General features: G+C 47.2%; 2 protein-coding genes across 2 annotated transcripts in view; both read right to left on the reverse strand.

The window, feature by feature from the left end:
- Window positions 1-868: 868 nt before the first annotated feature.
- LOC103361424 (vimentin A2) lies at window positions 869-6297 on the reverse strand. Its single transcript, XM_008287500.1, has 9 exons — window positions 5680-6297; window positions 5357-5417; window positions 3402-3497; window positions 2981-3145; window positions 2059-2184; window positions 1663-1883; window positions 1535-1578; window positions 1372-1460; window positions 869-1290 (listed from the first exon to the last, which is right to left on the reverse strand). Exons 1-9 carry the CDS (start codon window positions 6204-6206, stop codon window positions 1249-1251), a joined length of 1371 nt encoding a protein of 456 aa, XP_008285722.1. The 5' UTR covers window positions 6207-6297; the 3' UTR covers window positions 869-1248.
- An 8892-nt stretch (window positions 6298-15189) lies between these two features.
- The window catches only part of LOC103361434 (oxygen-regulated protein 1), a 9763-nt gene continuing 7818 nt past the window's right edge, over window positions 15190-17134 (reverse strand). The window contains 2 exon segments of the mRNA XM_008287511.1: window positions 15190-16829; window positions 16959-17123. Coding sequence (XP_008285733.1) covers window positions 15190-16829; window positions 16959-17123 — 1805 coding nt within the window.

Genomic DNA, 17134 nt, shown 5'->3' on the forward strand with positions numbered 1-17134 from the left:
CGGGTTACCGAAACGAGCAGGGACACACCTGCGCGGCCTGGAACAGGTGAGAACAGCGACTGTCTGCGGACCGCCACACACCTGTGGAGCCCCTCCGTCCAAGTCGCGTCTTGAACGTATCTGGGGGAAATGATCGCGAGATTTGGAGGCCGGCAAGTAAATTTAAATGTGATTTTTTTTTTTATTCTCGTGGCTACTTGTGGTGAGACGCAACCTGCAGCTGCACCGACCACCGACAGATGGCAGTCAAACAAAGCAGGTCCAAGAACTCAGGTCCAGCTGGACGATCAGCTGCTGGTCTGAACTCAGTGTCAGTGATCGTGTTTTCGTGCTGGTACAGTTTCATATTATTTGGACAGGTCCTGACTTCCAGCTCAGGTTCGTGACGGTTCTGGACTTTTTAAATCATTTCACTTCTGCAAATGGAGTTCACACAATTATCACAGAACTGTGAATGTTTAAGTTTAACTTTTTTTTCTCCCCGAGTGCTTTAAACATTCACACTGAGTTCATCTTGGAAACACTGATGAGATCATTTCTCCTGGAGCTGAACTAAACCTGAACATGTGACACTCACTTGAATCGTTTCCTCATCAGGCGAACAAACAGCTGTCTCCTGTGAGAAGAACACCTTCTCGTCGTTCCTCTCGGTTTCTCTCACTTTGATCCAACGGTGACACAAATCAAATTAAACTCGTGTATCCCTTTAACAAAGAGCCTCCAAAATCCCACCGACGTCACTTCCCTGATGTCAGTCAGGACGTTTCCATTACTTTCCACCTGCAACAATCCACTCATGTACCTTGAAAACAACGTCTAGTGTTCAGTACTTGTGCTGCTTTATGGCCATGACACGCTGCACACGGTGTGAGTTACAGTCTTGGTTGTTTATTGCTGCGTACAGGTAGTTGTGACATCTTTAGCATACAGGTTCTACTGGAGAGTGCATGCCGTATCGATCCAAAATACTACTTTGGTTACAAAGAAAGAGTTTTGTAGCCCTCGGTGAGGGCTGCTATGTTGTGCTGATTTCATTGTCGTGTGTCTAAACAAATATGACAAAATACTTTGAGCAGAGGAGGAAGCAAAATACAGTCTGTGTCCACTAACAGGCTAACTGGATCATCACATAGAAAGGCACTTTTTGAAGCTTTTTGTGTGTCGGCGTGTTCGCTTGCTTTGTGGCTCCAGGGAAACGTGTTTCTTCATATTGCTTTTGTTGGTTGGTTGGCGGAAACACAGGCGTCATTAGTCCATGTCGTCGTGGTTCTGGGTCGACTCGTTGATCACCTGCAGGAGGAACAAAGGCGATGAGCAGAGGTACCGGAAAACAACTCAACCGATGGAAAAACCACTTGGCGTGTGCTCTACCTGACCATCCCTGGTTTCAATGGTCTTGATGAGAACTTTCTTGGTGGTTGTTGTCTCAACATGGGGTTTGGAGTCCATCATCATCGTTTCTGAGGAGGTAAAACAGCGCGGTGTGTCATTGTGTTACAGTAATACTGGCATTTCTGGACTGAAATCAACAAACCTCTCAGGTTTAGAGATGAGAAGTTTGGCAGGGGGGTGGAGATCCTACACATGGAGACAGCACAACCCACACATTAATGTCTGCATCTGAACCTAGTGACACATCTGTCAGCTGGAACTATCAGCCACCTGCTCTCCTCGCCCTCCAGCAGCTTCCTGTAGGTGGCGATCTCGATGTCCAAGGCCATCTTGACGTTCAGGAGGTCCTGGTACTCCCGGAGGTGGCGGGCCATCTCGTCCTTCATGTTGTGGATGTCCTCCTCCAGGCGGCCGATGGTGTCCTGGTAGCCGCCCGTCTCCAGGGAGAAGTTCTCCTCCACCTCCCTCAACTGGCGCTCCAGGGACTCGTTCTGGGACGGCAGGAACAAGAAGACGGCGGATAGGAGATTAGACAGAGATGTTTTACTGTCTGCTGTGTCAGAGCTCACTCTGCTTATTCATATATGTGTGTTAAAGACACTGTTTTTCTTTGTTGTTGTGCCAGAATCTCGTCCGCCGCCGTCGAAGCTGCAGCTGCATACTCACGGTTCCTTTGAGGGCGTCCACCTCACAGGTAAGCGCTTGAACTTGGCGTCTGTAGTCGTTGGCCTCCTGCTTGGCCACTCTCAGGGCATCGTTGTTCCTGGCTGCCGCTTCGGTGAGGTCAGCAAACTGACAGACAAACAGAGGGGAGGGACGGACGGCAGGAGAAGGAAGGAGAAATCAGCTGTTCAATAAATGATGAGTCAGTGGCTGGGAAACAGCAGATATGGCAGACGGTGTGAAGAGTGTAAATTATGAAAGTCATGGCTTCTGGGCGTCACACTGCAGCACCGAACATGTACTGACTGCTTCTACCGATGCTCAAATGTCATAAAGAAAGAATAGTTGTGCTTTAACTGAAAAACAAAGGATTGTTTTGGGCCACGTGGAGCAGCAGAAACACGCCATCCACACAACACCGGCATCACTTCTCAAGCTGACAAGATGAATTTATGTCCAGCAGATACGAAGAAACCTCAGGATTAAGTTTTTACTCCACATGAGAGTTTGAGCAGCGTCGTAGGTGAGCTGGTGTGCTCGAGCTTCACTGATCTGTAGAGGGCGGTGAAGAGTTAAATCTAAGACATTTGAAGGCAGTTTATTTTAATGGCGGATAGGTAACTTTGATGCACAGAAATGAGTTTTCAGTGATTAAATCCACATTTAGCCTCCTCCTTGCTCTGTTAGTGGGTCAATGGATTGTTTAGCTGCTGAATCCTTTACTGCTGGACGCTGCCTGGTGGGAGCAGCTCTGGAGAACTGCAAAGTCCGGATAGAATCATCAGTACAAGCGACCCCTCAGGCATACAAGTGGTCCGATGTTAGTATAAAAATATAGATTATAGTCGCTCTAAACCTCACCTGAGGCATGTAAAAATGTTTTCAACATTACCTACGTTGGTTAAATTCTCTCCATTTTGTTTACCTTGGATTTGTACCAGTCCTCTGACTCCTGGATGTTCTTGGAGGCCAGGTTCTCGTACTGCAGACGGACGTCCCTCAGGGCCGCCGTCAGGTCGGGCTTAGCCATCTCCATGTCCACCTGCACATGCTGCTGCTGCTGGATCTGGCTCTGCAGCTCCAGCATCTCCTGCAACACAATCGGCAGAGTCAGCGGGCAGGAATAGCGCAGACTTTGATGTTTAATGTCCTCTTGTGTACTCAAAAAAAAAAAGAAAAGGCTCTGGTGAACTAAATCCTACTAATTTAGAACTTGAGAAGATTATCAAATGTTTCAAATGATTTGGCCCAGTTCTCTCAGGGTGCCTTTCACTGGACGGCCTGTGCATGTGCTGTGTTTCTGTAACAGAGGGATTCAGCTCTGGCCACAGAAACAGGCAGCTTACCTCATCGTGCAGCTTCTTGAGGAAGTTGATTTCCTCCTGGAGTGACTCTACCTTCCGCTCCAGGTCCAGTCTGGCGAGGGCAGCGTTGTCCACGTCCTGCGCCGTAACAACGGACTCTTAATAAGGTGACTTGTGAAGGTGACATGAATTATGCATAGTGTGTTTGCTGACACAGAATAAACGCTGTAAAGAGCCCTCACACAACGCCCACCGACACAAATGACCCACTGTGTCGTCGGGCAAGGTCGCAAACACATGCGTCCAATAAAAATCAGGCACATGACACGTGTCACTGCAGATGTTGGTAGCCGACCAGTGGACGCTGTCTTGTGAGTTTCACACCGTGCAGGCAAAAGGTGGAAAGTAACTAAGTACATTTACCCAAGGACTGCTTCAGGTCCTTTATTTGAGTGTTTCTGTTGCATCCTCACAGAGAGGCTTTGTGCTTTTTCTCATCCACGTTTCTTTAATATTAAAGGTTGCCAATCATTTTTCAGGTTAAAATATTACAAGCAAAACAACTGATGACCTCATAAAACCTGATGTATTCCCATGAAGCTTCCTGCACAGACAGATTACAGCATGAGGTCACAGCATGGAGTGTAAACGGTGAATAGGACGGAGTTGGTCTAATGGAGCCTCACTGAACAAGAAAACAAGGAAACTAAACTCTGTATGTCTGCCCTGTCTTATCTGTGGTAACCGGTTGCACATAATTCAGTCTGGGTTTTCTCTTCCTGTCTGACTCGGTAAAAAAAAAAAAACCTAAAAAGTGCAGCAGAGCAGCCCAAAGCAAAGACATCCTTCATCTCATGTGTTTTTTCCCCGCTGCTTGTTCTGGTAGAAATTCACTCTTCTGCTTCTAATTTGGGTGGAACACGCCAAAACGTCCCATTGTTCCAGAACCGACGTGCTCCAGTCGGTTGTATTGTTGCTGACCCACCGTGGCACCACACCGCTGCGCTTTGTTCGGGCGTTGGCAGGCCGGTAATTGAGGTATCAGCAAGTGAAGCAGCTTTGCCCCTGCGCTAATGCCACAAACAAAGTGTGCTATTCAGCAGGGTTTCCCAAACAGGCCCAAGGCTGGAAGAGCGACTGTCTGCCTGACTGAGCCGGACCCGGCTGCTGGCCCACATAGTTGACTGAGTGCCACCAGAGCAGCTTCCTTCCTGCCGCCCGGACAGCCCAGGTCACCATCACTGCACCGGGTTGGTAACTTATAGCTCAACAAAAGTGTCATTTATTCTTTTCTCTAAGTCTAATTCTAAAACAATGGCACATCAGTCTCCGGTTCTGGTGCCGTGACACCCGTTTGAAACTATTCGCACGACTCACCGTCTCCTCATTAGAAACCCAGTGGAAGGGAACAATCTGTGACAGAACCATAACGAGTGAGATGGTGATGTGCTGATGTTCTCTCACAGCGAGACGGCCGGATCACATGGGGGCTTGTCTTCTCGCTCTGATAACCACATTGGACCGGTGCTGTTGTGTCCAGCTCATTCACTGTGAGCGCTCAGACTCACAGAGACCTCCTCTCACTGCAGGCCTCATTTAACAGCTTGGCCTTTTGTACCCGACCAGGGCCGCTGCTGCCTCACAGCTATTTTGGATCATGGCTAGAATCTGCTGTTGTGCCATCAGAAGGGTGCATTCCTGCCTGTGCAGCTAATGGGCAATAATTAGGTAGAGATCACAGAGAGGAGGCGAGGGACAGTCCCACCTCAGAGCTGCTGGGCTCTTCTTCTCTGAGGCTAATCTCATTTCTTTAATATCATTTTGGGAGTTTAAACCCTTATTTAACCAGCAGCAGCTGAGTAGGTGGGGCGGCACAGGGCTCAGGAGCCACCAGCATCCCAAAGGCAGCGACTTTTATCATCATCATCATCATCATCATCATCACCATCATCATCACCATCATCATCACCATCATCATCACCATCATCATACTGTACCTGTCTAAAGCTCTGCATGTTTGCCTCAGCCTCCTCCCGCTGGGAAATCTCATCCTGCAACCTGCACACACAGACAAAAGCGAGATTTCTGTTTTAGCTGGTACCGGGACATTCCCCGCTCAACAACAACAACAACACGCATCTCTTTGCCACTTTACGCACGAAAAACTTTTTGCGCATCGCCTGGCAGCCGCTCATGGCGGCACAGCGGCCAGAGGCGAGCCTGTGTGGAGGGAGGGGGTTATGGCGAACAGAGGAAAATGCACAGACTGCTAAAATCTGGACACACGGAGCTGAGAACAGAGCCGTGCCACGCCTCCTACTTCTCTCTCAGCCGGTCGATGTCGTCGGCCAGGTTGTCCCGGTGGACCTCCACCCGGGCCTTCTCGTTGCTCAGCTGGTCCACCTGGCGCCGCAGCTCCCGCATCTCGTCTTCGTACAGATCTCCGACCCGGGACGTGCCTTTGCCCCGCAGCTGCTCCAGCTCGGCCAGCAGGATCTTGTTCTGCTGCTCCAGGAAGCGAACCTTTTCGATGTAGCTGGCGAAGCGGTCGTTGAGCGACTGCATCTGCGCCTTCTCGTTAGTGCGGTTCGTGATGAACTCGGTGTTGATGGCGTCGGACAGGGAGAAGTCCAAGTTCTCGGAGGCCAGCCGGGGCATGGCTGCGCTGCTCCGGAGCCGCTGGGTCTTGGTTGCGTAGATGGCCGGAGCCGCGGAGAGCCCGTAGGACAGCCGGGAGGAGCGCACCGGGCTGGAGAACTGGCGGCTGGTGTAGCTGGACTTGACTCTGTCCCCGCCGAACAGCTTCTTGTAGGAGGAATGTGGAGGTGGTCTATAGGAGGACATCATGCTGGGATCTTTTCAGGCAGTCAGCGATAAGAAGAGCGATGTGGCCGGTGAAGGACTGCTCCTGTCTTCGCAGCATCAGCGGAGTGCGCCTGGGAAGGCGTTCCCTGAACCATCACTCATTTATAGTCTCCTCCTCATGCAAATAACTCCACGGTGACTTGAGCGACACGCCGAGAACCCAATCACAAAGTAGAACCCACACACGCCTCATAGATCCAGATCTTGGATCAATATTTAGTCCAGCTGTTGGTCACAGTGTAGCATGAACATGTGACTTCTATTACTAATAACAGTCCTGTGTGAGCAAGACATGGCTGTGAGCTGAGAGCTGCATCTGGAGCTCAGGACAGCATCATAATAATAATAATAATAATAACAATCATAAAGTTCTGGTGCAGAGAAACACCTCATTCTTATTATAGCCAGATGAAGCAGTGACATTTGTGTTGCCCTGACAGAGGAGATGTGTTTTCTGCCCGTCAGACTTCCTCCTCACGTCTCACACCTTGTGATCTTCAGCCAAGTTGGTTCTGTTGCCGCCCTCTCAGGGGGAACACACTTTTTCAGGGCAGTTTTTATGCAGCACAAGACTGAATCTTCATCCAACCACGTTAACGGCGTCCATCAGTTCATTAGTGCACGTGTAAGCGAGTGTGTTTCTCAGGGTTTACTGTGATGTGGGAACAGAGAAGCACAGAAGGAGCCAGTCAGCAGCTCCACAGATGTTAATTAGGTTTAAAGGACATCACACGTCTCTCATGATCTGACACGCTGACCCTCAGAGGAAAACAGGGAACGACAAAGTCCGTGCAGCAGCAGCAGCAGCATGTGTCGACAGGTTCGCCGTCAACCTTCTCCTCGGATTGACCTGCAGCACATAATAATCAGACACAGCAGCAGAGAGGATCTTTCCAGCTCTCTCCTCCCAGCATGCAGAGCCGTCAGTGCTGCAGTGCTGCTGACTGGCTGAGACTGTGTGATGGTGAAGCAGAGCTGAGCCAGTGACACCCTACACCTCCGAGCACGCTGCACCGGCGCTGCTCTGAAACAGCAGGACCAGAAGGAGTGGTGAAGGGAGATCTGTTGTAGCTGTGTGATGTTTGTTCACTAGATCACAGTCTGAACGCACAAATATTTCTTTCACAGAGGTTTTCACATCGTTGCCCGGCGGGTGAGGGCGGCTGCAGGGGCTGGAGGTTGGCACGCTGCCCCTGAGATGTGACTGTGCAGAGACGAGGCGTTCGAGGCCAGAGACAGAGATGCAGTTTTAAACAACAAACTTAAGCAAAGTGAAGCTCCGTGTCAGGGTTTGGGTTGGATCTTTACTGTACTGTACTGAACCCAGTTGTTCTCAGTCGTATTCAGATCAATGAACAAAAGAACAAAGTGTAAAAAAGCATGAAATGGAAATAACTGAAGCAGAAGTCGTATAAAATTGTGCCTCGTGCCTCCAGGAACTGGAGATGACCAGGATATGAAAGGTCCATGACTGAAGGAGAGCTGTAGCTTCATTATTCTTTTCATAAAGCAATTCTTTGAGTGTGCAAAAGCCACAAACATTTAGTCTTTGAAGGTAATCTGGATACGAATCTGTGAACCTTGAGGCTGAATAATCCAGAGACGTGTTGTGACAAGAAAAGTAAAAAGTCTGTGAAAGCAAGAGATTAAAGAAGCTCTGATTCCTAGTGTGTGGATCAAGAACTGGCAAGAAGAAGCAGTGACATGTTTGTATTTGCTATTCTTTAATTTATCTGGATTACCTGGAGTATCTTGAAGCAGCACTTTACCGATCTGTGGATTATGTTTGATAAACTGATAATCTGTGTAACATCTCCAGACTGACTCTAACTGTGAATGTAAACATGCAGTAGTTCCCTCTGAAGTTCAGTCATGTGGAAGAATAACATGGAAATACTTGTATGTTTAAACAGAGCTGCAGTTAATGCACAGCTACACTCTAAATAAAGCTCGCCTCGTGAGTTAATAAAATCATGTTCAAACAAGGAGCCACACTGAGTTAAATTACATCAAGTTGTGGGAACAGGTCCCTTAAAACACTTTCAGGAATAAACTCCAGCAGCAGTGATGTAAATGTCCTGTGTTGACATTATGCTTAATTCAAAGATAAAATAAGTAAATGTGCTTAAAGTATGAAGTGAAGGGATTCATATAATGTATTATGTTACAGGTAATAGTTACCAACACGTTTATATGGAGTTTATTTTCTTTGTATTTACATAAAGTAGCTGTAAATGTAAACCCTGCAGTACGGTGTGGTCACACTGAACGGGTGTTTAACACATCATGAAGGGCTTTAACGCCACTCAGCTCTCCACGTTTCTCCGTCCTGAACATAAATGAGGAGTTTAAACTGAATCCACCTTTTTATAGCCAAACCTGAGCAGCTCACTGGACTTCTCTGAGAAACTAATCCAGCATCACATTCAGCCACTAAAACTAATGTTTCTGTTCAGGAATGTGAGTAAATAATCTGACATCTGAATCAAGAAATAATAATAATGAGCTTTAATGTTTTGTTTTTTTTTTAGGTTTTTTTGTAAACAGTAAATTTGAAAATTCACAGATAACAATACTAATTATTAGAAAATAAGAAATGATTACTTTTTGGCAGCTGGGGCACAAACCTAGTACATTTGTTAAGCGCTGTAAACTGAATAAGGAGGAGCAAAGTGAGCAGACTAAAGCTGAAACGATGGAGGCTGGTGGCCCTGGAGGGAGCAAACCGTGAACCCCATCACTGAACCCGGCTCTGGACATTCACATGATAAACAGAGGCAAGGGGGGGGCATAAAAATTCCAGCTCCGGGGCCCATTATGATCCCGCTCTGCCGGTGTTGGCCACAGAGACGGACAGAGGAGGCCGGGATTGTCACAGACAGAGCAGGGATTGTGTATTGCTGATCTGTCACCTAACTGCAGCAGCAGAATGCAGACAGTAGGCCCGAATTATTGTCTGGACCCCGGTGCTGGCCAGCCGCACACTTTGGGCCAAATAGCTCCCATTCTTGGCCATGTTTGGAATCTATCATTGGGTGCTTTTTTTTCTTTTTTCATTTCTGTTGCTGAGATTCCTGTTGTCTCCAAAGTTACGGCGCTGCAGGGGAGCTAATTAAAGCGAGATTCAAATAAAACTGGAGGCGTCTGCCCGCAACAGGACGGGCAAACAGATAACTTACGTCTTGTTTCAGGGTGTCATCGCTTCAGAACCGCAGGCGCTGGGCAGCAAAAAGGCGCCTTTTGTTTCATCTCCCATGATGGTGAATCACCAACCGGTAGCCATGGCGATCGTCCCCGATATTATTTGCCAGAGTTGAAACTGAGACAGAGGCTGATTCAGAGGGACAATGGTGATGTGTTTTATTCATAAAGAGCCGTAATTTGTGTTTGTATTGAGCAGTTTGCAGTTTTTTATTTATTATGTTTTTGCTGGTCTGTTTTTCTTGGTCCGGTGAACCGGTCGGCCTCCTCTGAGTGGTGACGGAGCAGATTTATTGGAGGGAGTGTCGCAGCGCAATGTGTCGGTGGGTGCACGGAGAGTAGAGCGAAATAAATCTGAAGGTTAGAAAGAAAGGCTGCAAATCCACATCGGAGGCCCCAGCGAGCTTTTGTCAAGTCGCTGTGTGACCCTGAGGTCAGCGGCGGGGAGCAGCAGAGTACATCCATGTACCTACTCCTCACTGCACCGGGTTGACTTGTTCTACATCAAAGCATTGGTCAAGATTCATCCAGAAGCTCCCAGCTTGTGGCTTGTGACAAACAATAGGTCACATTGGTTTTTATCTTGTACTCGCTCCCTTTAGGCAGTATTGTGACAGCATATGCAGATGACACCCAAACCTGAGCAGCTCACTGGGCTTCTCTGAGGAGTCAGAAACTAACCAAGCATCACATTCAGCCACTAAAACTAATGTTTCTGTTCAGGAATGTGAGTAAATAACTAGAATCTGACATCTGGATCAAGTAATAATAATAATGAGCTTTACTGATTTTTCATGTTTTTTTGTAAAACAGTGAATTAGAGAACTCGTGGATAATAATAATAATTATATTTTATCATTAAAAACATGATTCTGGTTAAAGATCTTCTACATGCTGGTGTATGAACCATTACAGAGACATGAGAGATGATTGTGGTGATTAGCAATGCTGTTAATTTAGGGCATAAACCTGACGTTGGGTGGACGTCTAACACATCTGGAGACCTGGATGACATGTTGTTTTCTTTGTTTAAATTCAGACAAAGCTGTAGAAACACCTCAGAAACCATCTAAGCAGACAGTTCCTTTGGATGGCGTTGCTTTGGCCTGCAGCTCTACTGTGACACATAAAACAAGTCTCTACAGGATGACCTTTATCGACCTGTTGTCATTATTAGGAGCCTCCTGTTTGATATGGAGGTCCATGCATCTGCACCTTCCAGGATGGACTAATGTCGTACTATCAGGGTGTCTCAAGAACTTCCAGCTGATCCAAACAGGATCATATTTCTGTATCAGTGTTTCTGGCTTCCTGTAAAATCCAGAGTAGAACTTAAAATCCTCCACCTCACATTCAAAGCTCCTAATGACCCAGATCTGTTGTATCGTACCGTATCATCCTAACAGAGCCTCCAGCGATCAGATGAGATCTCAGTCAGTTGAAAGGCTTCACAACTTTCTTTCTTTCTTTTTTTTAATGAAGCAAGCAATTTAAAATTATTTCTAGTTTGTGCAACTCATTAATCATCCCACGAGCCCTCAGATTTAGAACGCCCTGCTGAATTACATATAAACTATAATGTTTGTTATAGATTACTGTCATTTATTAATCCAGTATCTTCACTGCACATCTTTTAATACTTTAACTTCTCCTCGACTGATCTTGAACGCACGACTTTTTCTTGTGTGTTCATTAGTGGTTATCTGGAGGTGCTTCCGTTTCCCAACTTGAAGAGTTTTTCTTAAGCACACAGGAGCTTTTTTCTGTCGGCTGTAAGCAAAACGAGCCGAGCAGAGCCGGGCGTCGGAGAGCGGAGCTTCCACTGGATACCTCTGGACCACAGTAACAACAGAGGAATTAGACTGCAGGGGCTGTTTTCCACATCTCCATAGTGACTGACAAAACCCTTGGAAAGCATCCAGAGCGGTCACTCAGTAAAGTCCTCTCTCTCTCCGTCTCTTTGTCTCGTTCGTTCTTTGTCTCCGGGCCTGTGTGTGTTTTCAGGGAGTGATTGGGTCGGACAGGGGAAACACCCCCCACACACACCAACAGCAGAAAAACCCTCATGTGTAACTTGTCAGATCATAAAGTTGTCCAAATAAATCACCCCCATCCAAATTAGCACCTGCTGTCACCCGGCCATATTTATTTCAAGGATAATATCCTGCGGTTGCACATATTTCCTGCCGGTCTGTCGCAGCCGATCGCGTCAAGTGTCACTTGCATATGCCTCCGTGCATCGGGGGGCGCCGGTGACTGACAGCTGCAGATGACACTCAGGCTCTGAGGAGAGTGAGACGAGTCCTGCTCGTGTGGACAGCACGCAAGCATCCGCTCACAGAAAGCATTCACTCCTCACTATAAGAAGCTTGTGTCCTGAGTCAGAACGATCTCGTCCTCTTGGACTCCTTGAGGTGATTATTTGGGGAGTTTGGATAAAAAGAGCGAGTCTGTTCCGAGTCCTCGAGTTCCCAGAATAAACTAAGTATTGGAAGCCCAGGGCTCATTCTAGACTCACATGCTCCACTTAGTTAATAACCTCATGAAAGTCAAATGCCACCAGAGTCCAGAGCCGCTTCCAGGCGATGATGTTCACCAGCTCGTACCTTCAGCCCTGAATGCAATGTTTAGGAGATACGGCTGCTGATGGGCTGTTCTTCCTATGACTCGGCTTTAATGGTGATTTTCAAGAGAATAAAGCAGCTCAAGCGAGTGTTTCTGCTGCACAACAATGACAAAGACGTCCACTGACTGACTGGGTGAATGACTGATGGATGGAGTGACTGACACCACGCTTTGCTCTTTGAGGTTTGTCTCTGAAACTATTTGTAAACTGCATGAATCACGTGAACTCTACTGCACATCTGTGAGAATATAGACAATAGTGCAACATGCAGGCCCGACAGGAGTGTTGAAATAAGAAACGAGGACTCTTCCACGTTTTTTCTGCCCTGCTTATCGTCAGAATTTCAGATGTTCATGGAGGAGCTGCAGAATGTCCAACCAGAGACTGCATGTGGTAGTTTTAAGTAGATGGTGCTCAATAAAACCTGCACAAGATTTATTTATTTTGGGTTTTTTTTCTCCACCTGGGGGCCAAAGAATAAAAGCTGAGAAGGCCTGATGTTTTTATGACTTCTGATGACCTTGTAGAAAACCTCAGTGGAGCTTAGTTCAGACAGACATGGAGTCATGAGGCCCTTTTCTGTCCAATCGGTCCCTCCTTCAGTCCAGCCCGCCCACCGAGCTGCTTTATGACCGAGCCAGCCTTCATTCATTCATTCATTCATCCATTCATTCTGCTCCACCAGCCTCTACAGTTCATCTCCTCTTCAGAGGTCTCTCATGCAGGCTATAAAACTCAGTGTTTGGAGATTAGTTCCTACCTTCTGACTGTGTGTCCAGATCCGTCTTTAAAGTAGAACCGCAGCGTTTAAATCAAAGCGGACCGGAAGTTGGCGATCACGTGTCCTGAATCTCTTCCATCCTCCCCAGACAATTATAAAAATCCAGTAAGAGCTTCTAGGAGTCAAATCCAACCTCCAATCACAAACTTCTGATCTGCTTCAGCTACTTTCAGTTCAGAACTTTAAATCCACATCAGAAAAAGTCCCAGCTCCACCCACCCAGTCGGTCCACCGGATCCAGCTCCTCCAGGAACATCTGAGATTTAACCCCCTTCATCCTGCTCCAGCTCTGGAAGTCCTCCTCATGTCTCCTCACCAGCCTCTCCTCTAAACACCATAAACTCTAATTCAAACCTTTCCTGAGCACCTGCTACCTGTCCTACAACTTCCGGGTTCACGTCCGCTGACTCCGCCCACTACCGTGATGTCATAGCCGATCCACCGGAGCACCGTGACTCGTGCAACTCCAGCGCCCCCTGCTGGTGGCCCTTCTCCTCCAGCCTCACCTCTGTAGCCTCATACTGCAGGTAATGATTTTACTCTGGTTAAGTTCTGTTCAGTTCATCATTCAATTACAATCTGGTTCAACACCTGTTCACCTTCTTCCTCTTCGAGTCTAAAAACTTGTTTTCTGAAGTCCAGTTTCATTTAAAACATTTAGACCCTGCAGGTTCTAGTTTTCTTGGGAAAAGATGTTGTTACCTCCTCTTCAGTGGACCAAAGAAGTTCATCCAGAAGGCAAACATCTCAACACTACACCTTCTTGGTACAAAGTCAGTTCTCACTTGAGAGACACCATCTTGGAGCAGTCCTTCTTCTGGAAGTTCATGTCACCCACTGAGAAGTTCTGTTCCTCCTCTTTAGATAAGCATGAGCAATCCATTGACCTTCCAAAGTATTTTAATATGATTCTAAAAAATTATTATTACATTCATTGCCCGTGCTCATATTCTTTCTGTTCCTTCTCTTCTCTGATTCGGGTCTGGAGTGGTTTACCAATGTGAGCAGAGATGAGCGTCTGTTCCACACAGACTCTGGGAGGTCCTGTCCAGGCCTGGGTTTGCTCACCTCTACCTCCCATGCCAACGCCGTGGTCTCTCCTCTCAGCTACACAACCTGTTCCTTCTGCTCATTCTCTGCAGTGTATGAACAACATCAAATACCGCTCAGAGGTTTATGAGTGGTTCTTATTGTACATAATCTGTGATGGCTCCATATAACTGGAGCACTGTGTCATGTTCATGAAGGTCCTACATGCTAGCACCAGTTTAAAGGATGTGTGTCATGCTTGACGCCACTCATGGTCTCATATCTCACATAACATGTCCTTTGTATCCAGTCACTATGATGGTGACTTGCTAGACGTTCGTCTGTTTGCACTCAGCATGCTGCTGATTCTATACGTTCACATGAAAAGGTCAAACTACTCACATGGATTCAAGGACATGCGACACACTTCCATTTCATTTCAGGGTGACTCTGCTCATCTGTTTCCTTCAGGAGCACAGGTTTGGGGGTTTGTGATCTCAGGTCTGTGTCCTGCTTGCTCAGATTGTTCCAGAGCATCACTCGAGTTAAATCAAGGCCAAACATAAAGTGCATGTCATTCCAAAATAAATGTTTGAACAGATACGGAGCAACATCATCATCCACTTGGAGTCATGTTTGTGTCCATGTGATGAAAGGAAGTCTAAAACTGTTTTGCTCTGTTTTGGTCTCAACCAACTCCTGGGAGACATTTGGTCGACCAGGTTTGTGTAGCTGGTGTATCATCAAAACTAAAGGAAACAGATTATATAATTAATCAGTGATATTTGAAAAGCATCATTCAGCTTTTTTTTATTTATGCATTTTCTTTTCCAAAGTCAATCAACTCTTAATTTTTAATAGGTTTTTAGGAAATGAACACGTATTGCACATTTTGGAAGAATCCAAACAAACAATAAAATAAAAGCAGCACAGGAAATAAAATCTGCTTTCTTTGGCAGATGCAGTCCTTTCTCAGGTGCTTTACATCCAACAACAAAGCGCTGAATAATAACAGTCAGTCCAGTGATGAACAGTCAGGAGCAACCAAACAGTCAAAAACATGCGTCTTGTTTTATTGATATTACGCCACCACATGAGGTCACTGTGTGTAAATGAAGAGTTTTGACGAATTCAAACATAATTAAGAGGCACAACTCCCTTCATTCACAACACATACCTGTAGGTCTGGTGAAGCTGCAAAAAGTTCTTATTCAAGATTGTTTAGGTATAATATCAAAACCTTCTCCAGCTGCACGACAAGAAAACAGTCACAGCCAAGTCCGACAGACCACCATGCACAAGCACGTGTGAAATAAAGCGTCCTGTTTTCATAGGATGGGGCAGTACTGGCCACATCGCACATGCAGCGTTTCCAGGGAGTCCTGTGCTTGCAGTGCATGCCCTCCTCCACTAGATGTCCGTCTTGCCTGAGTCACGGCTGAGGACTCCCCCTCAGGATGCACTTTCCTGTCTGCTATTTTAAACTCAACTGATGCAAACGAAGACAGACTGCCATTTTTACTCGCCCAGGTTTTAGACGTATCAACCGTAGGTGACACCCGGACGCCTCTCCCTTTAAAACTTAGCGAATCCTTTTTCCCACTTTTAACAAAGGAATCCTCCATGAAGGGGTCCGAATCGCTTCCGTGTGGCATGTTGTAGTAGGTGCACCTCGGGGTTTGAGGCTTTGCCATCTCCTCGAGCTCTGACGAGGAGATGGCTGCGAGGGGGCTGTGCTGGGCTTTGCTGTGCACCGGGGAGTCCTCACCGTTGTTCTCCTGACCGGTGTCCACGGATGTGCTGTCCAAATTACCGTACATGCCCAGGGAGACCGGTGGAGACTTCCTGATGAGATGGTTCTCCTTTAGGAGCCATCTGCCTTGATCAATCAAAACCCCATCAGCTGGGTTTGGGGCTAAAGCAGCACCCTGTGTGGCTTCGACGTCTGTTTTAAAAGAGCTCGCAGCACTGAAGTACGACAGATCCTCACCCGAGGCCTTCGTGGCTGAGTCACTTGAAGAAAAACTTCCTGCACCGTTTATCTGGGAGCTGTTCAGGGCTTCTGAGTTACTTGCAACGGACAGTTTAGTGTTGGCCTGCTGGGCATCTGCTCTCTGGGTCCTGTGTGCTGGATGTCTGTGGGCAGGAGAAGCTTTCTCTGAAGCCTCCTCTCCGCTATCTGACACAATATCTACAGACTCCTGAGTTTTATATCCGCCGCTCTCCGATGTTTCTGGTCTGTAATCGGACAAATCTGACGTACTCGGGCTTGGGAGACGTTTTAAACCGTACGAACTGTCCTTTCTAGTTTGTGGGACCACAGTGAGCGTCGTCTGTGTCACTCGAGCATTGTCAGGCTCTATCCTGATGTTGCCCTGAGTGTCGTACGTGAACACGAGGGAGGAGGACTGAAGGGCGTAGTTCACAAAGTCAAGTAGTTCCTGTGATATCTCCACCGGATGGGCTACGCCGCTGCTTCCCTCCTCGCAGCGCTCTCCGGCCTCGTCCGTCTCGTGAGCGGTGTCTGTCCCGTTGCCTTTGTCATCCTCACACTGGCCCTCGGAGGAACATCTGGTTGGTGATTCAGTGATTTGTTGTGAATTTGCCTTTTCACTGCTGCTGCCACGCTGCTGCAGATCGGCCGCCTCTTCCGGCACGCTCCTACCATCCTCATCATCAGCAAAACTATCCACACCTTCAGCATCATGTCCTTCCTCTGCCTCGTGCTTTGACTGTTCCTCCACCTGGTCTACTTCCTCATCAAACTCTCCTTCTTCATCATCTCTCTCTCCTTCATCTACACTCTGCACAGCTTCTTCAGCCTCTAATTCCTCTGCAGCTTCTTCTGCTGCAGATTCAGCTGCTGGGTTCCGGCTATCACCAGCTTCATCACACTTTTCTACTTCTTCTACATCCTTGTCACATTCTTCCTCTTCCTCACCTGTGATCACCTTCACTCTACTTTCTTCTGTATTGTTGACCTCAACATCGTCATCCTCCTCCTCCTCCTCTTCCTGTTCCTCCTCTTGTTCTCTCTCTTCCTCCTTCTCCTCCTCTTCTTCCTCCTCTTGTTCTCTCTCTTCCTCCTTCTCCTCCTCTTCCTCCTCCTCTTCACTAACCACTTCTGTCACCTGCTCTTTTTCTTCTTCTTTTCCCTCAACATCTTCTACATCTTCCTCATCGCTCTCTTCGATAACTACCTCCATCTCTTCTTCCTCTTCTGCCTCCTCATTGACCTCCTCCTCTACATCTTTAACAGTATCTGCGTACATA

Source organism: Stegastes partitus, unplaced genomic scaffold (genome assembly GCF_000690725.1).
Source record: "Stegastes partitus isolate 25-593 unplaced genomic scaffold, Stegastes_partitus-1.0.2 Scaffold503, whole genome shotgun sequence".
NCBI classification, from domain to species: Eukaryota; Metazoa; Chordata; class Actinopteri; family Pomacentridae; genus Stegastes; species Stegastes partitus.